This window comes from Rattus norvegicus, chromosome 12, assembly GCF_021556685.1.
Source record: "Rattus norvegicus strain SHRSP/BbbUtx chromosome 12, alternate assembly SHRSP_T2T, whole genome shotgun sequence".
Taxonomy (NCBI): Eukaryota; Metazoa; Chordata; class Mammalia; order Rodentia; family Muridae; genus Rattus; species Rattus norvegicus.
In genome coordinates, this window is record NC_141545.1 from 45,738,820 (window position 1) to 45,764,476 (window position 25,657).

Genomic DNA, 25,657 nt, shown 5'->3' on the forward strand with positions numbered 1-25,657 from the left:
CCTTTCTTGCCTACCCCGGAACTGTGATACCAAAATAACTTCTCCCACAAATCTGCTGGGTCAGTCATTCTGTCACAGGAGAGAGAAAGGAAATGAACACGGGGAGAGGGAACAAGCGGCACTGCTAGCAAGTGACAACACACACTTGGTCTTGCTGAGATGGTGACCATAATGGGTGTCAGGGACTGTCAGGAAGTGGAGAGTCTATAGAAGGAGGATGGTCTACGGAGTCGGCTGTCCCCCCCATCTCCAGTGGTGGTTTGAATAAGAATGGCCCCCACAGATTCTCATAATTGAGTGCTTAATCGACCAGGGAGTGGAACTTCTAAAAGGATCAGGATTATGAGGTGTGGCCTCGTTGGAGGAAGTGTGCCACTGGGAATGGATTTTGGGGTTTCAAAAGCCCACACCAAGTCCAGAGTCTTACTCCGCCCCCTGCCAGTCATGGTTTGAATATGCTCGGCCCAAGGAGTGGCCTTATTAGGGGGTGCGGCCTCGTAGTAGGTGTGGCCTTGTAGTAGACCATGGCCTTGTTGGAGTGGGTGTGGCCTTAGTGGAGTAGGCGTGTCACTGTGGACTTGGGCTTTAAGACCCTCATCCTAGCTGCCTGGAAGCCAGTCTAACACTAGCAGCCTTCAGATGAAGATGTAGAAGTCATGGCTCCTCCAGTGCCATGTCTGCCTGGAGACCACCATGCTCTCCTCAACCACCATGCTTCTCTGCCTTGATGATAATGGACTGAACCTCTGAACCTGTAAGCCAGACGAAATTAAATGTTGTCCTTCTAAGAGTTGCCTTGGTCATGGTGTCTGCTCACAGCAGTACAACCCTAATAAAGACACTGTCCGTGGATCAGGAAGCAACTCTCAGCTAAGATCCAGCACCTGCCTACATGCTCCATGCTTCCCTCCTGATAACGGACTAAGCCTTTGAAACAGTAAGCAAGTAAACTCTCATGACAGTTGCCTTGGTAATAGTGTCTCTTCACAGCAATAGAACAGTGACTAAGCCCCTAATCAGATAGGCTCACATATGGCTAGATAGTGTACATTTTAATGAAGAAATGTATTTTTGTGTAAAACCTTGAAACAATGACAAGAAATTAAAAATCAGGTTCATCTCTTAGGCTCAACAGACTGTACACCCGACAAACTGTCCCCAAGCCTCCATCCGGCTGAAGGTGCCACTTCCTGTCTTTGTCTCGGGAGGGTTATCAGGACACACTTCATTTTTAATAAAGGATTCTATAAACTAGTGTAGTGGTGCACATTTGTAATCCCAGTGATTTCAAGGCAGAGGTTTACAAGTTCAATGCCAGCCTGGCCTAAAAAAAGCCGAGGGCTGCTGACAGAGTTCAGCCTATGGTACTTCGTGCATGCCACGTCCCGGGGTTTCCATTCTCAGGACAGAAAGAAATGATGAAGGGATTTTTAAAGAGCACAGTTGTTTGTTTTATTGTCTGTGAACAGGGGCCCTGATGTTCCAATGTGGGCTTGGTTTGTTTGTGTTTGTTTGCTGGGGTGGATCCAGTGCCTCCTGTTTGCTAAGCACATGCTCAACTCATGCGCCCGCCCCAGCTCCAGTGTGGCCCTGATTTTTGAGGACAGTTTAATGATGCTCATCCACAAACATTCCTGGGTTGTCACAGGCTGAGGGAGAGTCAGCCAGGAGGATCATGGAATTTCCCACATGTTAGCCACTAGAAGCCAAGGAATGCCACTTGTGCTGTGGTTCAGGCTTGGCTCGTCCTCCTCCGGAGTCCTGGCTCTGATGGACCGAAAGGCTCTGTTTGTGCGCAGGTGCTGAGGAAAGGGGTTGCTACTCTCCCTCTTCCAGACATCCCATGGATCACCCCACTCCTGCTGCTGGGGGTGAGGAGGGATTGGTAGGACACATGGGCTCTTTTTCCAGGGTCACTCTGGCCTGGCCCATCAGTCGCCCAGGCAAGAGAGACGAGGCTGCTGATCTCCAGCCAAACCAAAGCAGTCTTAGAGAGAGAGATGGTGACTCATCTGTCAGCACACATCTCAGCAGACTGGCAAGGACTGAAACACTTGGTAACAGATGGAGCTGGCGAGGCTGTGGGCAAACAGCCCTACCCCCAGCCCCGGCACTTATCTGGTAAGATGGGTACAGCCACTGGGCTGTAAATGTAAACGGCTTTTGACTCAACTTTAACGGTTCTAGGAATTTTTCTCTCTCTCCTGGTTAAGTCTATTCACATGCCAAATGAGGTATCTAGACAGTGCCACATGGGACAGCATTGTCACAGCCAAAGAGTGGCAATAGCCCAAGCGTCTGTTAGGAATGACTTATTCAAGAAAGGATGGCATGGCGTCATAGTGGAATATTATACGGTTGTGAAAAAAGAACCAGGCCTGCTCTAAAGGCTAATTTTTATGTCAACTTGACACAAGCTAAGAGTCACTTAGAAAGAAGAAACCTCAATTAAGAAAATATCCCCAACCAGATTGGACAGTGGGCAAGCCTGTGGTGCATTTTCATGATTGATGATTAATGTGGGAGGACCCAGCCCACATCTCTGGGCTGGTGATCCTGGGTTCTATAAGAAAGCAGGCTGAGCAATCCATGGGGAGCAAGCCAGTAAGCAGCACCCCTCCATGGCCTCTGCATCAGCTCCTGCCTCCAGGTTCCTGCCCTGCTTGAGTTCCTGCGCTGACTTCCTTCAGTGATGAACCTGTGATGTGGAAGTGTAAAGTGAAATTAACCCTTTCCTTCCCGAGTAGCTTTTGGTCATGGCGTTTATTACATCAGTAGAAACCCCAACTAAGACAACTCCTTCTAAGTGGTACTTATCTCCTAGATGTATTAATACACTGAAATGCAAAGCCAAGTGCGGACCGACACTTTAGTTTGTACAAAGGTACAAAAGTAATACGAGGACCATTTGTCTGTGTATATGTAAGGCGTTGGAACACACACACACACAAAACAACCAATATTGCTGAGCTCTAGGGTTGCCATGAAGGATGAGAAAAATATTAGCTTGGATATTTAGTGTCTTTAGAATGTGGTAGAAACAGGAAGGTTAAAGTGTGAAGCAACTCCAGGTCCACAAACACTGGTAACCATGACACATTCAGTCAATCCTCGAACATCAGACTCGGTGCCCCTGGGATCTCAGGCTCCGCCCCCCCGGCCCCACCCCCGCCTCTCTCTCCTCCCCTCAAGAAGTGTGGGACCTCAGGGCCCAGCGAGTCTTGCTTACCTGTTCCTTCTCTGAATACGGGTTGTTAAGGACCACAGGAACGTTGTCCTTCCCCCACAGGTCATTGAAGACGCGGTCATTGTCCCCGCCCAGGGGCGGAGCTTTGTGCGATTTGCCATCGAGGTCTCTGGAAGGCAAGGAGGCTGGGTGAGAAAGGGTGAGGGCAGAATTGCCGCCTTGATCTGGGAGTCCTGTGTCTTAACCCCAGCTTACTCGGGTCTCTCTGTGTAGCCCGTGGGCCCACGCATCTTCATCAGGGATAGTCTTCACCATCACCATGATCACCGTCATCATGGCTGCCTTCATAATGACCATCATCATGACCACCATTGCTACCCAAACCATCACCATCATCTTTACCGTCGCCATGATCACCGTCACTATTGCCATCATCAACACCACTATTACAATAACCATCAACATTACGAGTGCCCCAACCATCACAATCATCATTTTCCTTGCCCTCCATGACTGTCAACTACCACCAGCGTCACCACAGTAAGACTCACACAAGAAAGCTGGGGACCAGAGAGGAAGCCATTAGCTCAAGTCACACTCCTCAACTACAGGCTTGTGCCTCACTCCAGAAGCTGATCTCCTGCCCATGAAGCCCCAAGGCCTCCCTGCCCTTTCCTCTGTCCAGCTGTCTGAGTTAGGGTTTTACTGCTGTGAACAGACACCATGACCAAGGCAAGTCTTATAAGGACAACAGTTGAGTGGGGCTGGCTTCCGGGTTCAGAGGTTCAGTCCATCATCATCAAGGCGGGAGCACGGCAGCGTAAGGCCACCAGGAGAAGACTGTCTCTCATGTGGTTTGGAGGAGGGTCTCATTGCTCACCCCCCCAGTAACACACTTCCTCCAACAAGGCCACACCTACTCCAACAAGGTCATAATAACGCCACTCTCTGGGCCAAGCATATTCAAACCACCACACCAGCCCAGGCCGAGGCTCTGTTGGCAAGGCCCTATAGGGTAACCAGCCTTGGAGAAGACTGAACCATACCGGGGTCACCTTTGTCCTTTCCTTCTCTGCTCCCCATGTCTGTTGACCTTGCATCCAGTTGCAGTTATATCTTATGGTCATGCCCGGTCCCCACTTTCAGGCCACTCTGCCACTTTGTGTCCCTCCTGGGTATTGGTCCTAGGTATGGGGGTTGTTCTTGTGTAGCCGTGTGCTACCTTCCCAGCTTTGGGGACTTCCCCCTTTTCTGGTCTTCAGGGGTTGTCATTTGGAGTGAAGCAGAAGTTGAGAACCTGGTTCTGGGTGTATTGCCCTACCGGTTGCTCCAATGGGGCAGCCCGTACCTCCTTGCTGGGCTCCTCCCCATCCCTGTGGCCTATGTCACAGCCACTTCTGTCCTTCTGCGGGTGGGGATTACATCATCCATGGAACATTATGTCTCACCCTCTTTAAAATGTCACCAAACTGTCCCTGGAGTGGTTCTTGATGGCCAGCGTTTCCCAAGTCAACGGATTACCTGCACGGCAATTAACTAGGGAACGGCTCTGTAGAGAGACGCTTCAAATGTCACTGAGCTCCATTTCAGCTCTGTCGTGCCTGAGCTGACAGCATCACGTGATCACAAATGGGGCCTCAGCAGACAGGGGAGGAGGTTAATGCGTTTGGGGACATCGGTAATGTACCCGGTACTTGTACATCGTTACTTCATCGTTCTTCAACAGCCATTCCCAGCTCTTGGTTTCAAGTGAGAGAGCGGAGCCCAGAGAGGCAATGCAAGTTCCCCAGAGGCCTACGGTCTGAAGCTGAGCAGGAGTGCAAAAGTAGATCTGAGTGATGGCTTCTAACTCCCATTCCTCCTGTGATTAAAAATAATGGGGGGAGGAGGGGCAGAAGGACAAGCCAAGATACTTATATCCTCAGCTACAGGTGACAGAGCCAGATCCCAGCGTTTGTGAGGCCCGTCACCCAGGCAACTCTGAGGTGGCTTATCTTGTGACCTTGTAAGAAGGAGCTCGAGGGTTTAACACCTATCTTTTGTGGCTTCTTTCTTCCTTTCTTTGCTTCTTTCCTTCCTCCACCCCACTCCCTTGTCAATGAACACCTTTGTTCAAAGAATGCATTTGGATGGTTCAGCTAACACACGCTGAGTTTTAGAGCCCTGCGTGATCAGCAGGGAGTGGGCATTTTTTAGTATGGAGCCCAGGGTATGTCAGGGCTGAGCTGTCTGATTCCTGGGCACTCAGGAAGAATTCAGGAGTAGACTCCCTTCCTCTGGACCCACAGCCAATGGGAGGAGGCTAGGGAGGACCTGGTGAACCCCAGAGGTTCACCTGCATGGTGGGGGCTCTTAGAGCATCCCACGGCATCTGCTTACAGTGGCATGCATATAGCATGCCGTAGTGGGGACTAGGCAGAGACAGGTTTAATCTTTGGCTTTGCTCATAAGCTAGGCGAGTCTGGATGTGGAACCAGCTCCAGTGTGTCCTTTGTCACTTGAGAGTTAATGACAGTATGGACCCACATGGTACTCAGCTGAGGGCACCTGCTAGTGACTCTACCTTCTTGCTCCTTCGCCACCACACTAGTTAGGAGAAAGGGACGTCTAGTCCTTCAGGGCCTTTGTCACATCCATACCATTTGGTATGGGCCATACGTGGCCACAAGACACTTGAGAAGTACAAGTCTTCTGTAGTTAAGACTCCCACAATTCTCAACTCTGATCTCCACTCTCCCCTCCTCTCTGCTCCCCTTTGTCTGCCCTCAGCTTAGTGAGGGCACCCATTCTTCGAAGTCTGTGGGATGCTCATCTCTGCTGGCCACTATGTGAGGTCCCCTGTGCACCATGCCTGTCACAGCCAGCACAAATAAGGCACTCGCTCTGATGATAATTCCTGAACAACAAAGGGAGCTGCAGCACAGAGAGGTTGGGCCATCTGTCCAAGATCACATAGCCAGAGAGAGAAGCTTGCTAAGGCTTGGTTTTGTTCTTGTCATAGCTGGCCATCCTGGAGAACAGGGCTATTACGTGGGGGAACCCTGGAGGTATATCGAGCTAGACCACGTAGCTAGCTCACTCCATCCGCTGGGCAAATGCAGACATGGTGGTGACTTTTTTATTGTTTTCCCATGAAAGTGCAAACACTGAACCAGGGAGCAGCTATCTCGTGCCTTCCGAGAAGGCTAACTGGATGACTTCATTTTGCCACCATTCCAGCCCAGGATCTGCCTGGCTGCTTTGAGTCACCTCTATGCAGTTGAAACTATCTGGGCCTGGATTGGTGAGGTTTTGAGCCATAGACTTCCCTTCTGTGAAGTCTGCCCCAGGTCTCAAGGGTTGTTGAGCTTTGTGCTGGTCTTCTGTACCCACCCCGTTGTCTGTAACAGCACCACACCTCACGATGACCCGCAGAGCTATCTGTGGACACTGTGCTGAGAAGCTCCCATATCAATCATCGTGTCAGCACCTCTGAACCCTCAGCCTTGGCCAGGTCCTCAGCAGAGGGTACGTGGGAATCAGGTTTCTAGTCTCTCACAGAACAGACAGGTAACCTGGTCTGGCTTCTCGGAAAGCCCGAGGACCTGGCAAGGAGCAGGTGTGTCAGGCCTGCGTGCCAAGGCTCAGGGAAGGTAGAGGCAGTTTCCAGACGACGGGACTGCTACGGAGCAGCTGGCCTTGGCAGAAAATCTGCCCTAGCTTTTCATGGACAAGTTGGCAAAGCTATTCCCATCCTCTTCGCCCCGCGCCAGCAGCTCTTTGTTGCTACTTCCTCCCAGTCTCAGACACTGGGGGGCTGCGCTAATACAAAGGCTTTACATTTATGGAGGTGGGATACAGGATGTCTTGGCTAAGCTTTCCCCTTGGCTTTACTAGGGTGCTGTCATCCTGGTGGGGAGGTGTTAGTGAGAATGAGGAGGTGTTTCTCTTTTGAGATAGAAATCGGCTGCCTTTGAACTCACTGTATAGTCAAGGATGGCCTCGAACGTCTGAGCCTCCCGCTCTTTCCCCTGAGAGACAGGATTATGGTTGTAGGCCATCAACCCTGGTTTGCATGGTGCCAGATTTGAAGCAAGGGCCTTCTGCGTGCTGGGCAAACATTCTCTCCCCTAGCCCTGCTTTTGACCGTTTTGAGACTGCCGTACTGAACAGCCCAGGACCGGCTTTGAACTTGCCGCCCGCCTGCCTCAGCTTACCAGATGTCAAGATCACAGATATGAACCACCAGGGTAGGCTGTAAGGTTTGCTTTGGGGGGACGGGACTCCTAAAAGGAATCTGGAAGCTAGGAAGAGAGACAGGGCGCTGGGGTCTGCCATGATTCTAATTATGATACCCAAAAGCTGGGCAGGGTTTATAAACCCACACCTGCAAAAGGGGGTAAGTAAAGAAATTGGGGGGGAGTGGGCCGAGTTTGCATACTGGGGGACAGGAGAACTTGTATTGCCTGACTCAGCCTCTGTCCTGTCCCACTTGGACATGGAGTGTTAGAGCCAGCCATATTTGCTATTCAGCACAGGTGCCCTCAGTATCCCTGGGTGCTACATCTCTGAAAAAGGGTGGGCTTTGCAAGGTAAAGCAGGAGGCATGAAGTTTGCAAGCACGAGGACCCAAGTTGCTCAGCACATGGTATTCCCATAGAAAGTTCCTCTCACTATTTACTCTTCATCCCTTGGAGCTTTCCTTCATCTCTTTGAACTCCTCACCCCGGTCCCTGCCTCAGGACCTCTGTTCCTGATGTGCCCTCTTATCAGAGTCTTCCCCCGCAGCCCCCAGCTTTCACATGACTGGCACCTCTGTCTTCCCCCACCTAACATCCTCCTCACCCTGAGCTACTTCCCCCCAAATCTCTGGCCTATTTCCTCCCTGGCATGAGTCACCACGAGAGATGACGGCAAGTGTCTATTTGCCTATTCTTCTTGTCTCTGATGTGACCAGGGAGGGGAGAGCTTCCTTGGCGAGGCCCCAGCTCCAAGAGCAGAATCAGGGGCAAGACTACGCTCACTCCAAACTTCACTGGGTGGCAGTGAGAAGCCCGCTGGGGACAGGTCAATGTGGAGGGGAGGTAGACGCATTGAGCTCTTCCATAGCTCATTCAGGATGAAGGGTTTGAGTGTCCAAGTGACGAGACAGAAAGGGGACAAGGCAGGAGACGTGCCCAGGGAAGGACAGATTGGGGAAGACACGCGTGTCTGATGAGGGGGGAAATGGAAGTCACTTTGGGTTGGGGCATGGAAGTTTGTAGAAGAGACTTTACAGTGTCTCTCAGCTGTGTGCAGCGCGTGCCGGCTCAGGCAGCCTGGAGCCAGCCCTGCTGAGGGTCACTCTGTGTGTGTGTGTGTGTGTGTGTGTGTGTGTGTGTGTGTGTGTGTGTACACATGTGCATGCACATGCTCACATGAATATGCACATGTATGTGAAGGTCAGAGGCCAATTTGTTGACACAGGGTCTCTCCCTGTGTTAGAATTCTCCAATTAAGCAGGACCAGCTCATCAGCAAACTGCACAGGGAGCTGGTTAGCTCAATCATCTTAGGACTTGTGCATGCCTGAGATCTCAACCCAGGTCCTCGTTTTCCAGAGCAGTCGCTCCTGCCCCCTCTTTGACACTTTCACGATGTGCAAATGCTAGTTAGTTATGCAGAAACAGGCCCGACAGCTTGTCCCATTACAGGAGGACTGGACCTGTGGGCCTGTCTCTTCCATGGAGACAGACGGAGGATTGGGGAGCTCACTGGACCCACCCGACAGACTTCCATAACTTGTGCAGGCCCCTCCTCATCTTGAAGGATGACAGGTCTTGGTTGTCTTGACCTACATTAATTACTCAGAGCCCAGAGGAACTGCAGGATCTCAGTTTCCCTTTCAGGCTCAGATGAAGTATTCTGATAGCTTTCAGAGGCCAGCAGCCAAACAGGCAAGAGAGTCATCTACGAGGTAGTTAAACACAGCATTGGACCTGAGTCTGGTCTGGCTGCTTGCTAGCTGTGTAACCTGGGATAAATGACAGTCTTCCATTCCTGCGTTTGATATCACGGAAATGGGGCACTTTAAGAGACAAGAGAGAGACTGACTTAAAGATGTTAGCATGGGGCCAGCCTCCCTGGGAGTGGTCAGCAGAGATGGACACACAACACAGTCCTCCAACTCAGGATTGTCACAGAGCCAGGGGGTGGGTAGGTGGGTCTGCAGGCTGCACTTCCCCGACAAGCTGCACTCCAGACACTGACTGAGAGGCCTGTCCATTATGAACAGGGCTGTGTGGCCTTTGCTAAGTGGCTTTACCTCTCTGAGCCTCAGTTTGTTTATTTGGAGAAGTGGGCTGAAGCCATGTGTCCTACTTCCATGGCAGCGTCTACATGACCTCTGAAGAGGCGCCTAGGGACTCACGGAGAGCTTTGCAGAAGGGTATAGAGGGGCAGGTTGATTATCTGATCAGGGCCAGGATGGCCGGCTGTTCCAGATGGATACTGGACCAGGGACCTTGGCCTCCTTAGAAGCCTGCCTCAGGGTAGCAAGCTGAGCAACCTCGATATCCTCTGACACTTTATTTAAAGTGACCGCTCTCAAATGTGGAAGGTACTAGAAGTCTGGGGTTCCTGCCTCTCTCTCACTACTCTTTGGGGCCACCTGGCTTCTGCGGTGTGGGAACGACGGGTCTGTCTCTTAGAGAGACATGTCATATTTGGTCCCCGAAACCCCGTGATGGGTCAGGGAGCTTAGTGTAGTCACAGGAGGAATGAAGGACCACAGAGCTGGGAGAAAAGCAGCATCCTGAACTAGCAACTGGCCGCTGCTCCTGGTGGCCTTAGGAATCACTCGATAGTTGAGCGTTCCCTGGATGTGGGATCTGGGCAGGTCACTCCATTGTCTCCCGAGTGGCTCAGGGTGGCAACCATTCATCCAGCCTCCAAGTTGCTAGTTTCAATCCTTAGTCCCAAGCAGCATCTGGTCAGGGGGGGTGACTGGAAATACAAGACAGTCCTTGCTGCTATGCACAAGGGTCCCCGACGGTCTCAGGGGTGCCAGTGTGAGACTGACCCCAAGGAGAATGTGACTTTGGACTTCAAGTTCCTAATTCAGGACTCTGACTTTGGGGTTTGATTTCAGCCCTCAGAAGGCTGCATGGCAATGGGTGGAGACACCAAGGGCTGTAGCTCTCAGAATTCAGGGGTGCTCCTTGCACTGTGTGGAGGTGGCACCATCTGGGGACAGAAGGACCTAGCATGCCAAGGACAAGCCCCACCTAAGGACAAAGGGTCTTGATAAATCACACGGCAGGCAGAAGGTCCTGGGCCCTGCCTTATGCACACTGATAGCTTTGATCTTCCAGGTGTGAGCCTACACAACTAGGCACATGGAGCAAAGCCAGACCGGCCTGTCGTCTCATCGAGAGCTGCTCATTTCGGAAAACTGTGTCACAGATGGTGACACCATTGTGGCACTTGAGACACCAAGTGGACACAGCTATACCTGTGCTCAAGCTATATATATAGTTTATATCTGGTGGTCCTGTGTGTGTCGTTCAGGGTCTGGGCACACACCTTTGACCTGCTGGCTGAGGTCCCCACGTGCACCGACACTTTTGATTGCTGGCTCTCTCCCCTTAGGGGACTGACACTGTCCCTTATACCATACTTAGGACTGTAAAGTCCGAAACGAGAGAAATATCTAAGAATGTCAAGTAGGGTCAGGCCATATCAACCACATGCTGGCTTCAGGCGAGGGAGGTGGGCAAGGTACCGCATGAGCTAAGGGAGCAGGTGTCCTTAAGAAATGTACCTGTCGGTCCCCAGCTCCGAAAAAAAAAAGAACCAAAAAAAAAAAAAAAAAAAAAAAAAAAAAGAAATGTACCTGTCGGGGCTGGGGATTTAGCTCAGTGGTAGAGCGCTTGCCTAGGAAGCACAAGGCCCTGGGTTCGGTCCCCAGCTCCGAAAAAAAAAGAACCAAAAAAAAAAAAAAAAAAAAAAAAAAGAAATGTACCTGTCCTTTAGAACCCATTCCCGTGGGTGGCCTCCCAGGGCTCGAAGCCTTCCTGGGTGGCTTTCTCTTAAACCTCATCTGGGACTTTTGGCCGAGCCATTGCCAAGTCCATGTGCAAGGTACATCTGGGCAGCCAGATGGGGGAGCGTAACCAGTGAGAGATCTTACAGGGAAATTCTCAAGAATCCCCTCAGAATGGGTGTGCAGCAGTGTCCTGTGTTGCCTGTGCCTCCTTGGAGAAAGAAAGGCAGGCGGTTGTTTCTATGGAATGGAGTGTGTGCTGCTTTTACAGTCTCTGTTGCTCCGTAACTACACTAGCACCCCCTCTCTCCTGGAAGGCAGCCACAGTTACTCCTCTACCATTAAGACCACGGCAAGAACCTTATATTCTGTGTGGCAACTTGGTGTTCTTCTGCATCACAGGAGGGACAGGGTCAAATTAGCCACATGGTGGGGAGTACCCAGTACCCTCTGTGGGTCTTCTGGGGTGAACCCACATCCTATAGGGCTGAGGAGTGCAAGTATGCATGAGAGAGGACCTGAGGGGTCCTTGCACCCACAGCCTCAGGCCCAGTTAGCAATCACAATCAGAGGCATGAAACATTGATCCAGTTGTTGTCAACTGCCCTTGGCCAAGGGACTCTCCCATACCCGCAGAGACGCAGTCTCATTTAAAACTCTCTGAACTTCTCTACTGAGGAACAGGATTGGTTGAGTAGGACCAACTTGTGTCATGGGCATGAGGGATGGAGCCCTGGAGCTGAGGAGCACGGCACGGGTACCTCAGATGCACTCGGGGTTCAGATTCTGAGCAGTCCCATCTCCACCTTGGGAGGATGGGGTGGGTTATAGGGTTTGACAGTGGAAGAAGCAGACACACAACTGGGCACACAACCCTCAGTCAGGGCCAGCTGCTCTCTTCTCCCTCAGAAGGAGCTGGCATCACCCGCTGGCATCGCCCACAGTTTGGTCAGATCCTTCCGCCAATGATTCGAAAGGCAGCAGCTCGGGGTAACAGGAGGGGACATTCCCAGTACTTTAGAATCAACCCCCCCAGGGCACGACACTGAAGGCTGTGGTTTATGGGTGTAGCAACTAATTCTGGGTTCCTTTCCCCTTTCCGGAAGCCTCCCTTGTCCTCAACGGACGACAGAGAGGAGAACATGGAACAGGGCTCAGAGCTCAGCTCTTCCCTGCTCTTGGAACACAACATAAGCTACACGCTTAGTGAGCCCCGTGCACATACCTGGATGTCCCTTTAAGGTCATCTCCATCTTCCCGAACCCCCGTCGTGACATATCTTTCCCATATACCACCTTACGGGACTCTGGGAACATACATGGGACAAACACGTGAAGATACAATTCCCTAGACCGTGATTATTAATGACTCTGGGTTGCACAATGTGGGCTGCGTCCTCAAATGGCGCTCCCCTCACCATGCATGACTGGAATTTTAAGGGAGAGAGAAAGGGTAGCCAAGACATGTTGGGTGGGTAGATGGGCAGGCTGGCTTCCGGACTGGCGGTTGGAGCCTCCACATGCACACCTACACACAAGCACATACCACTTGCACACCTGTGGAGCTTACCTGTCCACCTGGATTCCTGTGTCTTTCATCTCTGCTTTGGCTGGTCCCCCTCTGTTGGTGGCTTTGCTCCCACTGTTGAGGATGCTCAGCACAGGTTCTATCTCTTTGAGCAGTTCATCATGTTCCCCGATGTCCTGGAGGTTGGCCTTGGTGCTTTTCATCGTGGGGTCAATGGCCACACCATTAGCTTGGGAGACTGAGCCAGCTCCCTGCCCATGGCCTTGGGCATGCTGAGGGCCATTACCCAGACCTGTGACTCTGTCTACTGCTAATGACTGGTCTTTGCTGGCTGAAGGCTGGTGAGACAGATCGACGGCTTTGGTGGGAGGACCGAGGGGCTGGGTCACCCGGATGGTCTTGGGGGTTCCATCCCCTGTGAAGGTGGTCTCCAGATGTGTAGTGAAGCCCTCAGGGCCCCTCAGAATGAGGACCACGTGGGTCTCAGAGGCAATGCCCCTGAGAACCTCCAGGGCACTGTCATAGCTGAGGTCTACCAAGGGCCGATCGTTGACTGCGAGAATGATGTCTCCAGCTTGGATAAGGCCGCTCTGCTCCGCAGCACCTCCTCGAATCAGGTCTGAGATGATCACGGGAGGCTTGCTGACCCGTTCCTTCACCAGGAAGCCCAGACCTCCCACTTTGCGTTTGAAGAGACGAACAGAAATTACATTGGGTTGGATCTGCTGAACCCCAAACGTGTTCTCTTCCATGGTATCTGTGTCCTTCAGAAGACTAAGCTAAAATGACTCCTGCAGGAACCTGAGCTCCTCGGGGGCAAGAGCTGGCTGCAGAGTTTCTGTCGCCTCTGTCTTTGACGTCAACTTGGCGTCATCTGCTCATTGCCATTCGGCCTTGGGTGGCATGATTTCAACGTGTCCCCGCCCCCTTCCTTACTCTCAAAGGAAGTCAAGGTTGACCAGGCAGACGTCAGGGGCAGCAACGGGATGTATCCCTAAGCAACAGGTCAGGAAGACTGGAGGTTTGCCGTGTCTGATGACTGTGACTCACAAGCATAGGGTCTAGTCTCTGGGCATCTTGGTCACCAGCTTGTCAGACGCAGAGGTGACATAGGGGCTTCTACCTGGAGCTGAGCAGAAGGAAAAAGAGAGTAGCTGAGAGGAGAGAGAGAGAGAGAGAGAGAGAGAGAGAGAGAGAGAGAGAGAGAGAGAGAGGGAGGGAGGGAGGGAGGGAGGGAGGGAGGGAGGGAGGAGCGGGCACTGAATACCTCAGAACTAGAATGGAAAGTCCTGAGTCACAGATGCCTGGTCTACTTTTTCAGTTAGCGTTGGTCACCTGGCTTTATCCCTGCCGTCAAAGCTCTCAAAGACCAAAGCATCCTTGGGGATGCCACAGCCAAGACAGCCAGGCAACCCTAGAAACTCAAGGGTAAGGAGCCTCAGCCTCCCACCAAGGGAGCCACTGCTCTGACTGTTACACTGTCCCCGGTGCCCTGGACTTTGCAAACATTTTCCATTCATAGCTCAGAAGCTCCTTCAGAACTCACCTTTGGGCTCCCCACTCTGGAGGCTTCCCATCAACCTCCCCACCGAGAAAAAAAAAACACTACTGGGCAGATATGAATGCTATACTCCACGGTATCATGGATGGGAGAGCCCAACTAACCCCCAAAGCCATTTTCCTCATCATCGCTCATTTCCATTTTAAAAATAGACTTCACCATGTTACGAACGCATTCAACACCAGAGAGATAGGTCCACGCACAGCTCGAATACATTTGTCCCCCACGTAACGCACGAAATGCCCTATCAAAGGAACAGGAGGAAGACAGGCCGTGACCCTCTAGGTTCAACAACGGCACATAGTATGGTTCAATCAATATTCAATAGTGGGGAAGAAAAAAAAAGCAAAGAGAAGACAAACTCGGCAGTTTCTGAATACTTCTCTTCTCAACGGTGACTTCTCCACCTTTGATGTTCACAGAAACCCAGCCCTACACCCGAAGCCCCAACTTGAAAGAGAAGCCCCAACTTGAAAGAGGGCTCAGGGCCTTGTCCGAGGAGTAGATGGGGAGAGATAGGCCAGCCTCGCTTTCAAGTCTGAACTTTGAAAGTTACCTGTTAATTGCTTTCAATGTATATTTTCACAGCTCCAATATTTACTTCTTAAAAACTCCGTCAGTTTTCAGACTATCAGCTGTGCCAGCGAAGGGATTTGGGGTGTGTTTGGGGTGCTGAAAGCCAACATGGGCCAAGCTGTAGAGCGGCAGTAATGGCTTAGATCAGGTAAGTTCAGGGAATTGTGTGTAGGAGAAGCTGTGGGCTGTAACAGGTAGGTGATCCTCAGGGGTGGGACGGTGGGGGGGCATGGGTCGGGGGTATGGGTGGGTGGGGGATGGTGTGGGGTTGTGCGGGTGGGGGATAGACGGATGGAGTGGCTGGGGGGTTGGTAGGGGATGGTGTGGGGCTGTGGAGGTGTAGGGGATGGATGGGTATGGGTGTGGGACTGTGGGGGATAGAGTGACTGGGGGATGGGGGAATGGATGGGGATGGGTGGGGGATGGGCAGGGGGATGAGGGTGGGTGGGGGATGTGTGGGAGATGGGTGGGAGGTCAGCAAGCCCATCTTTTCATCCATTTCTCTCCTCCCCTCCACAGCCCCGGTTCTCCCTGTATCCCTAGACGACTCCCTACAGCATCCCCACCTTGCCTTCACACAAGGAGGGACACCCATGGGCCCTCATGACTAACAAGCTGAAGCGCCTTGCTCTTCCCTTTCTGCCACTTTCCAGGGCCACCCCAAGGGCTGAGTCAGCTGACAGAAGTGCCCACCGCCTCTGAGAACAGGAGTTGACTGCAAAATCCCCACCTGCCTTTCAAAGGAGGTCCCCCCTCCACCCCCCGCCCCAGGATCCCTTGAAGGAGGCTGGTTAGTGTTTTTGCAGCCTGCATTACGTAACCCCACCAGCCGCTCTGTGTGGGTTGGGGAGTAACGAATCCCTGGCCCAGCCTTGGCTGCCTCCTCCATCTGGTGCTTCTCCATGTGTGTGTGTGTTTCTGTGTATTCAAGCGTCGCCCTCACGCTGTGTCATTTCTCTGCTGTGTGTGGCCCGTGTGCCCGCAGCCTGAGTATCTTTTCTTGCTGCCCGGGCTCCTGTTTGCAGGGAAAAGCACCCAGGATCACCAAGCCTTTCCTCGTCTAGGAGGATGGCTTCACTCTCTTGCTTCTTAGATTTCCATAAGCTCCTGGTGTTCCGGGGACCAAGCCGTAGCCATAGGTGGAGACAGCTGGGGTTCTAGAGCTCTCTCCAGGATCTCCATTTACTTCTGGGTTCCATCTTTTAGTGGAAGAAGGGTCTGGAAGGGGAGGCAGGGACTGGGAGGTTATGTGTTACAAATGCTGGCTTAGGCCAGACCTTAATAAAGGAGAGTGCATAGACTTGACCTGTGGTGTGCCCAACAACCAGAAACAAAGTGTGTCACAGTACTGTCCAACTACAGCCATAGCTAGGCCTCTGTCTCTGCTGTCTTCTAGGAACGAGTGGGACTCTTGGTGCTTGAGAAACAAGGACCTATCCTCTTCTTCCTCCCTCCCTGCCTCCCTCCCTCCCTTCCTTCCTCCCTCCCTCCCTTCCTTCATGTGGTTGGTACTGGGAACGGAACACAGGTGACATCCCCAACCTTTTGAATTTTTATTTTGAGACAGGGGGGTCTGGTAAAGTTGCCCAGGTTTAACTCTCTCAGGTTTAACTCTCTCAGGTTTAACTCTCTCAGCAGTTCAGGGGGACTTTGAACTTGCTCTCCTCCCACCTCAGCCTCCTGAGTAGCTCTGATTTACGGCCTGAGCTGCCCCTCCCAGCATCTGTTGTAGCCATAACCCCATAGTATTCAACTTTCCTTTTCCATCTAAAAAAGCCACTGTATCTTCCATCACGATTTCTTCTTATCCTGACAAAGGTCAGCTGTCCCTCCTTTGTAGGTAGATGTTCATAGGGACATGTATTTGTCTCACTTTGCAAACATCCAGTTCCCTGGGCCTCGGAGAAACTAGCTAAAGTGATTCCTGGCTCCGTCTGTGTTTCGAAGCTGGCTCCTTACCCCCGCCCCAGCCTCAGTTTCCTTATCTGTAAAATGGCTTCCTAGTAGCAGCCACCACACTGATTAACCTGGAGAATTCAACAGCACAGAAAACACTGGGACAGTGATACCTCAGAGAGGCCTGGCACTTAGAAAAACTGGCCTCTAGTTGTTATTATGTAACGTGATGATTTGGGCCCCCTGGGTTTTAATCGGTATGTGTTGGTTTGATTATTTTTGCTCTATCAGTGTCTTTTTTGTGTCCATCTCTAAAGGGACCCTCCCCTGCAGATGTGAGGACTCTGGTTATTGTGGGAACACCGTCTTCAGGGAGATAGAAACCAGGCTGAATGGCCTGTCTGGTTGTCTCTACACTCTGGAGCTGAGATTCTCAACAAACCATGTGAGCACGTGTGTACACACACACACACACACACACACACACACACACACACACACAGTACATACCATAGAAACCACACTTGGACGTGAGTCTCTGTTGAACACTTTGCTTGCTCTCCGTGTATTTCTTTCCTTTACTTGCTGTGAGGAAGAAAGTGGCTGACTGTCGGAGGGGACTGCCCGAGAGAAGCAGCCAAAGCAGGGTGTGTTGGACACCACCTCCTTGTTGCATGACCTTGGGCGGGCAGCTCTACACCCTGGGCCGAATTTCCACAATGGGAAGAATGGGGAGAGTGGGAGTTCTTGGCTAGGAAGGGTGTCACACTCTCCATGTGGAATTTGATCCCTGTGGCTGCCAGAGGAATAAAGACTCACGCTCATGAGGGGCTCAGATGTGAATGTTTATGTTATTTTTCTGATTTTGGTGGCGGTGGTGTTTTGTGCTTTGTAGTTTGGAAGGCTAAACTTTACTTTCTGTTCAGCTAAGTTATCAATATTTTCTTACAGGGATGAGCGAGAAGGGAGACTCCGGGTATGTTTAATAGTCAGGGTTAGACCTATTCTAATGCCCATCTCAGGCATAATGACACCCCATCTCTCCTCCACTGTGGCCTCCCATGTTAGCCCAGTGCTGCTCTAGGTCATGCCCAGGGGCACACGTAAGCTGCTCTGGAGCATCGTTTGTCCTGGTTTGTTGGGATTTTCCATTTCTAGACTGGAATGAAGAACTAGTGAGAGCCCCTAGTGTAGTTCATTCATTGAAACACAGGGAGCAGAGCCTGGAGAATTGGGTTGGGGGACACATTCAGGGTTGTGGACTCAGATTGAAATGCAAGATCTGAAGTCCCTAGGAAGAAGAGGGGAGTGAGGAGAGAGAGAGAGAAAGAGGGGGAGGGGGAGGGGGAGGAAGAGGGGGAGAGAGATCGAGAGATCGAGAGATCGAGAGAGATCTACGGAACGTTGAGAACACAAAGGGTTGGAATGTTGCTGATCAGAGTCAAATTGTCTCTTCAGCTGCCCATGCCCCACCCCCGTGTTGGACCCAGTGTCCTTGTGACTATCAAAACTTTTAAAAGTGTTCTTAGCTAGCTACCGGCTCCATCGATGACACCTGTGGCAGAGTTTCCCCACCTTTCTGTGACCACCCACCTGTGCCCCCACTAAAGAGTCCAGTGGAGAGTTTCAGACGCTTCTGTTCTGTAGCTAATCTCATGTAGCTACTTCTCATGGCAGAATGTGGAAGATGAGGAACCTGAATCTCTCTATTCCCAAACCCTGGTCACTCACATTTTGCTCCAAAATAAACCTCTCTCTTACTCTCTTTCGGGTGAGGTTTGTGGTTTTGCATTTACCAGCCACATTAGATGGTGGTGAGCCACATGGCCCCAGATGGCAGCAGCTAGCTCTATGTCGGCTTCCTTCACTGCAGTTACGAGGTTCTGGAAGAGGCCAAGTGCATCATGGGCTTCAAGGACTTGCATGAGGAAAATATTGCAAGACATGTTGCCTTTTCCTCTGAATTAGGTTTTTACTATGTTAGCTCAGGCTGGCCTTGAACTCATGCCCCCCTTGATGATAGCTAACCAAGGGGCAGGATTACCGCATTAATAAATTTATAACATTGTTTCCATCTAGAAAGGATACTGTTATGGATATATTAAGCTAAGTCGAATTATGAAAATGGCTTTTCTTTGTTAGCCGCCTGCCTGCCTGTCTATCTTTTTTTTTTTTTTTTTTTGGTTCTTTTTTTCGGAGCTGGGGACCGAACCCAGGGCCTTGCGCTTCCTAGGTAAGCACTCTACCACTGAGCTAAATCCCCAGCCCCCTGTCTATCTTAATATATATTTTTGTGGTGCCGAGGATGGGACCTAGAACCACACGCGCATGCCAGGCAGGTGCCGACCCACTGAACTGAGACTCTTTTCTCTCATTACTGTGATTACCAAAGCTGACTAGTTTACCACGGCTCCTAAGGCATTGCCCCCTGACAATGTGGGTCTAAACTGTGCTAGGCCTGTGAGATGGCTCAGCAGGTAAAAGTACTTGTCACCAAGCAACGACCTGAGTTTAATCCCCACGATAAGCCTGATGACCCCAGTTCAATCCCTAAGACTCACAGTGGGGGGCGGGAGGAAAGATTGACGCCTACAAGTTGACCTCTGACCTTTATATGTGGCTGTTGTAAGCATGCCCATTTGATGAGTCCATAAATGCTTGTTAGGTCCCTGGAGTCTCCCCTCCCTTTTGCCTTCTGAGAATCCACTGGAGACTTAGCTGGGCACAGGCATGGATGGATGGAGGAGAGGGAGGTCAGTGTGTCACACGGGTGAGGTTAGAACGGGTGTGTCCTGGACTATAAAAGTCTAGCACCTGGAAACCTGCCTCTGGGCATCGGAGGAATCCTCATCCATCTATATAGAACGGGTATGTTTCAGAGAACAAGATTGATATCAACAGATCAGAAAGGAGCCCCCATGTATACACAATCAGGTGTGAAAAACGCACGCATGGTGAGTTCTGCACACACAGATACAGTGATCACTCTGGAAGGGGCAGATGCCCAATGCAGATCTTTCCAGGCTCTGCAATTTGGAGGTTGGCGGGCACACCCTCATCACCAAACACCATCCTCATCGTGGGACGCCATGTCACTGAGGTTCTGACCACAGAGGCACTATGTTATAGATGAATGGTATTAAAGAAAACAAAACCTAGCCCTTGAGCTTGCATCTGTTTTTGCACTTTGCACGGCCACAAGGTTGCTCTCCGCTCTCCGTGCCACACAGCCTTGTGGCCGTCTCCCTCCAATCCTACTTAAAAACAGATTTCAAGTTCCCAAGTCTTAAAAAAAGCACAAGAAGACACAGCCACCACCGCCCGCCCCATACAAACAAAAGGCAAAAAGCGGTGCCCCCTTTAAACAATACCCCAAGTGAGCAACTTCCGTAGTCTCTTGAGTCACTAATTTGCAGCCTCTAAGGATCCAAGTTGAAGGGATCTCTTCCCACGCCAGCAAGCCAGAGACCCGGGCCTGCCACGCCCCTGCAAGTCAGCAGGGTGTGCTGGCACCCTGTGCCTTGGGGATCCCAGAGCCTTTGGGTCCTATAGTGAATCCCCAGGCAACCATGGAACACCCCACCCCACCCCCCACCCCCGACTAGGCAGCTGCAGCCTGCTGAGGAGGACTTGGACTTTCTCAGACTGAATCCACAGCTGGGAAGGAAGCGTTTCAGCTCTGTGTCAGGACAAAGGAAGATTGTAGAAGCCTGACCCCGATGGCCAAGGGATCCTGGGGATGGGTCCCCTCTTACATTGTTGCTTGGTACAGACTTGACAATATCGGCCCTCCATTTACATCATACATGCCTACTTTGGCATGGCTAATGGGAATTTGAATGTTCTCCTTCAGATAAACCACATAGGATGTAAACCATATAGGATGTCAATAAACAAGCACACAGGTAGACGTGCACACAGGAAGACACACGCACACACATACACATACACACACACACGGAAATACATATGTGCATGGATACACACATGCATACATGCACATACATATGTTCATACAGGCATACACATACATACACACATATGCCTAAGGACCCACCGATAAGCCAAGGGAAAGCAAACATGCCCTGTGGTGCTGCGTCATGCTGGGCCGGTGTTAAGCTGGGGTGGGGCTGATCTGTAAGGCTCTATCAGGTCAGCCCTCAGGAGTACTAGCAAGCTGTTCAACATCGAATAGTCCTCCAGGATCCAGTCTGTTTACCCACAGATCAGCGCAGCTCCCTGACCTCAGCAGAGATAGTTTCTGAGCGTCACCAGAGTGCACAGCCACCAGTGGAATATCCAGGTCACTCCCCACACCCGTCCAGGCTCTGGGAGCATCACAGAAGACAGTGTAGAAGGAGTGAAAGAACCAGGGGATGGGGAAGACTGGAGTGAACTGTCTCCTGTACAGGATAGGGCTGCTGCACCCAGGAACTCATACCAGCTGCGGCTACCTGTACAAGATCAAGCCAGTTAGCCGTCCAGCTCGTACTGACAATCAATGGCTTCTGGGTGAAGAAGAGTCAGTTTTCTTTAAGGGCGTGGCTCTAGATAGGTTGACCATGCTCCCGGGAATGGCCCAACATCCAGGAGTATGTGGGTCCCACAAGTTGTGGTCTATAGGTTATTAAAAGACAGAGGCGGGGAAGATAGGAGGTTGGTGTTGGGGGTTGAATCTGGGAGGAGTTAGGACGTATCTGATCAAAATACATTGTATAAAGTTCTCAAAGAACAAAAATGTTTTTAAAAAGTTATCGAGGAGTGACATTCAGGATCTATAACTCTGCTGTGCGGTGGTGGCACAAGCCTTTAATCCCAGCACTCAGGAAGCAGAGGCAGGTGGATCTATGAGTTTGAGGCCAGCGTGGTCTACAGAGTGAGTTCTAGGACAGCCTACGTAGAGAAGCCCCGTCTCAAACAACAACAACAACAAGAAGACCACCACCACCACCACCACCACCACCACCACCACCACCACCACCACCACCACCACCACCAACACCATCATCCATTGCTCCTTTTCAAATGCAATGTGAACCACACGGACATAGGACAGTTACTTACATATCTGATTTACTGCCCACATGTCCATGTAAGTTTGACTTATACCAGTTATTTCTGGAGAATTTCCTAGGCCCTTGGAATCGGTACTCCTGGGAAAGGTGTAAGCTTTGGGTTGTGAATGGGAACCTTCCTTTTTGGATATTCTTTTATACTTGGTTATAAAAATGGATTAACTGTTTTGCTCATTTCATTATTAGTTCGATTTCTAATTTTTAATTATCACTTTTCCCAATCAGGACAAGGCCTTAGAAGCTGGCCTTGGCTTTGTGACTGTGGAAAAGTTACTCGATGTCTCTGAGTCAGTGTCACCATCTGTAGAGACGGCGACAGTGCTGGCGTACATCTGTGTGGACGGCACGAGATGAGGGTTATTAGGATCTATGTTTTCCTAACGCGCCATAGACCAGGGAGTGTGTTTTCCTTATCCTTATACTTCCATGGAGCTGAGTCTGACTGTTGACTGTTATCTTTCTACTGAGAGCCTTTAGTATGGTGTTCAGGGCACTTGGGTACTGTGGATTGGTCCTGGTTCCCAGGAGAGTGAGTGCAATGTCCCCCCGGGTACCAGCTCCTCCTTGGGATGTAGAAAGAACCCAGAATCAAGAATGCTGGGATGCCGAGCCTGAGAAATGCAGCAAGAGACACACACACACGAGGCCCCAGAACTGGGCGGTGAGCCAGCACTGGGAGGAAGGGGTGGAAAAGTCAGTCTACCACCCTGGGAGAGCTACAGGGCTCTGTCCCCTGTGCTGGAAGAGATGAAGGGGACCGCGGATCTTTCATCTTGGCTTGGCCTCACAAAACTGAATTACCAGAGCTAGCTCAGCCACCTGTGTGCTATGGCATCCATCACGATGACAGAAAGTTCCAGAGTTCAGAGTGAGGCCCTTTCTATTTCCTTCTGCTCATCTCTCACCTTGGCTGGGCCTGCTCCGCCACTGGGTAGAGGTCAAAGCCATGAATCTGGAGCCACAAAGAACTTGGGGACCCAGGTTCACTCTCTGCTAGCCTCAGATTCCACATCTGTGACGTGGGACTGTTGATGGGCTCCATCAATGAACTACAGAAGAAAATTAAGTGGGTGTGTGCTCAGGGAGGGGGGATTACGTGGGACTCCTGTGTGCCATTCTTGACTGTTACCTTTGGAGTCACTTTAGGTTAGTTGTCAAGACACACGAAACTCAATGCCCCAGAACTATTCACAGTAGCCAGGGACACAGAGCCCTGAGGAAGGCTATCAATTCATGAGTGGATTAAAGAAAAGGCCTGGTATGTGTGTGTAACAGAGTTTCTTTGTAAAGAATGAAATTACATTTGTAAAGGATGTAACTTTCTTTTTCTTTTCTTTCCTTTTTTTTTTTTTTTTTGTAACTTTCTTTTTCAGTGAACCGGATGGATCTGGAGATCACCAGCAACATTGTTACCGTGTTAAATGAAATAAGCCACACTAAGAAGAGGAGGAGGAGGAGGAGGAGGAGGAGGAGGAGGAGGAGGAGGAGGAGGAGGAGGAGGAGGAGGAGGACGAGGGGAGGGGAGGAGGGGGGGAGGAGGAGGGGAGGAGGAGGAGAAAGAAGAGGGGCTATATATTTTCTCTATGAGAAACCTAGACTAAGACATTTTTAGGATGTCAAAGTAGAAAATGGGGGCTATGTTGGGGGAAGGAAAAAAAATCAACAGAAGTGGCTGTAAGTAAAACACACTAAGTACACACAGCACTCTGTCATAACACAGCCTACTATTCTGTACAGTGGTAGAAACACCCTTTGGACTTTACTCTGACAGTGATGGTTAACCTCGGAGGTACTATGTGGGCCGTGGTGAGATTCTGACTTTATAAACATTGTCCTGGTTGCTGCTGGCTGGAAGATTAAAGGGAACCCCAGGCTGGCCACAGGGGTCATTCCAGGTACTGGGTGGTCAGCATTGGGTGGTAACAGTTGGGGGAACGAGGCAGGGGGCAGGACTCAGAGAAGGGAAAGGTGAGAGCTGGAGCTGTGGGGACTGGTGGGGCAGAGGGCTGAGGGAGAAGGGATCTCTCGGCTTCAGTTGGGTAGGGTATCACTTCCTGGAGGAACTCAGGCTGTGTGATGGAAGAAAATTCTAGCGATTCATTCGTGGAACTGTGACTCCCAAGTCCGGATGTACGACTCAACTGTGGTCTGCAGGATTTCAGGAGTCAGCAGTTTGTGATCCTTGGCTCTCGATATTCCAAGTGCCCATGGGGCTGACAGAAACATCCTTGGTCTGGCTTATTCTCCGGCATTTCCCCTGCCTGGCAGATTGATGCTAGGTCTGTCCCCTAACCGTCTTATTCTCCATTGTCCTGTTCAATTGAAAACTGCTCAGAAGCAGTTCCTGAGGATTTTGAAAAGATCTGAGCAGATGGAGACTTGTAAAATGCTTTGTAAACTGCCATGTCGCCGGTAAGGGGGCGTTCTCTTTAAGGGGGCATTGAGGATGGCGTGCCACAAATTGCAGCTGAGTATTAACCTGAGACTTAGTCAACTTCCCCCTCTCCTGCCAGTCATGCTTAGATACAACCTGTGGGAGAGAAGCTAGGTCCAGAATGTGGGAAAATCTACTCCTGGAGGGAAACAAGGTAAAACCTGTATTTTAAGGGACAGGTGGTGGAATTGAGCCCCTTAACTTCAAAGATTCCTCTAAATGCATCATTTTATCCATAGGGTTCTTAAAGAACCCTGTAAACACATCATATATCCACGGGGTTCTTAAAGATTCCTGTAAACTCATCATACATCCACAGGATCCTGAATTAAAGAATTTCAGCAAAGGGAGAATCTGCTGGACAGGAAACACAGCAACAGATGTGGCAGTATTCCCCACAGAAGACAACTATGCCCATAGTAAAAATAAACGTAACCGGGTCAAATTTGAGTAAAAGGTTAAGGCTCTCATACCGGATAGAATGCACCAGCAGTTGCCCTGTAATGACATGGCTATGGGGACACGTACCCAGGACAGGAGAGACTAGTCCCAAAGGTGGGTATGGACCCAATACACAGCTGCTGACCGAATGGCTCTCAGACAGAACGAGTCTACTTTTAATTGAAGAATTTAATAATACAGTTCTCTCTCTTCTTAGAAGGTTATCAGCCTGGATGCATATACTATTTATTTCTGAATGCATATCCACTTTCCAGAAGTATTTTCTACTGAACATAAGTTTTAAACATAAGACATAATAGTATGATGAGTGAGATGTACCAGTTCCAAATGCCTTGACTTTAGAATTCTGAACATTTTTATATAGAGACTCTTAATTTTAATTGAATAATTAAGATGGGGTCGGGGAGTCTCATGTATCCCAAACTGGCCTTGAATTCAATATACAGCCAAGGATGATCTTGAGCTTCTAATCTTCTTGCCTCTGTCTTCCAAGTGCTAAGATTATAGACATAAGTCACCAGGCCTGGTGTATGTGCTAGGGACCAAAGCTTGCCAGGTAGGCACTCTACCAACTGAACTGAGCCTTTAGTGGGATCTTTACTGGGTAGTGTAATTGAACTTAGAAAAAATTCTGAAAGACAAGGCATTATTTATCTCCCCTTTACAGACAAACATCAAGACTCAAAGGCATTAACACAGGTAGCTAAGACAGCTGGAGTCACAGTGGGGACATAAGCTGAGTTCATCTAGACTCGAAGTCTTTGTTTTTTAGTCAATTTTAATTAGCACTGTGTCTTAGTCAGGGTTTCTATTCCAGAACAAAACATCGTGACCAAGAAGCAAGTTGGGGAGGAAAGGGTTTATTCAGCTTACACTTTACACATTGCTGTTCATCACCAAAGGAAGTCAGGACTGGAACTCACACAGGGTAGGAACCT

At 50.5% G+C, this 25,657-nt stretch overlaps 1 protein-coding gene across 2 annotated transcripts in view; it reads right to left on the reverse strand.

Moving 5' to 3' along the window:
• Positions 1–25,657, reverse strand: part of Nos1 (nitric oxide synthase 1) — a 113,166-nt gene that overhangs the window by 75,831 nt on the left and 11,678 nt on the right. For both annotated transcript variants that reach the window (NM_001436392.1, NM_052799.3), the window contains 2 exon segments: positions 3,230–3,356; positions 12,758–13,844. In NM_001436392.1, the coding sequence (NP_001423321.1) occupies positions 3,230–3,356; positions 12,758–13,467 (837 nt within the window). In that variant the 5' untranslated portion in view covers positions 13,468–13,844.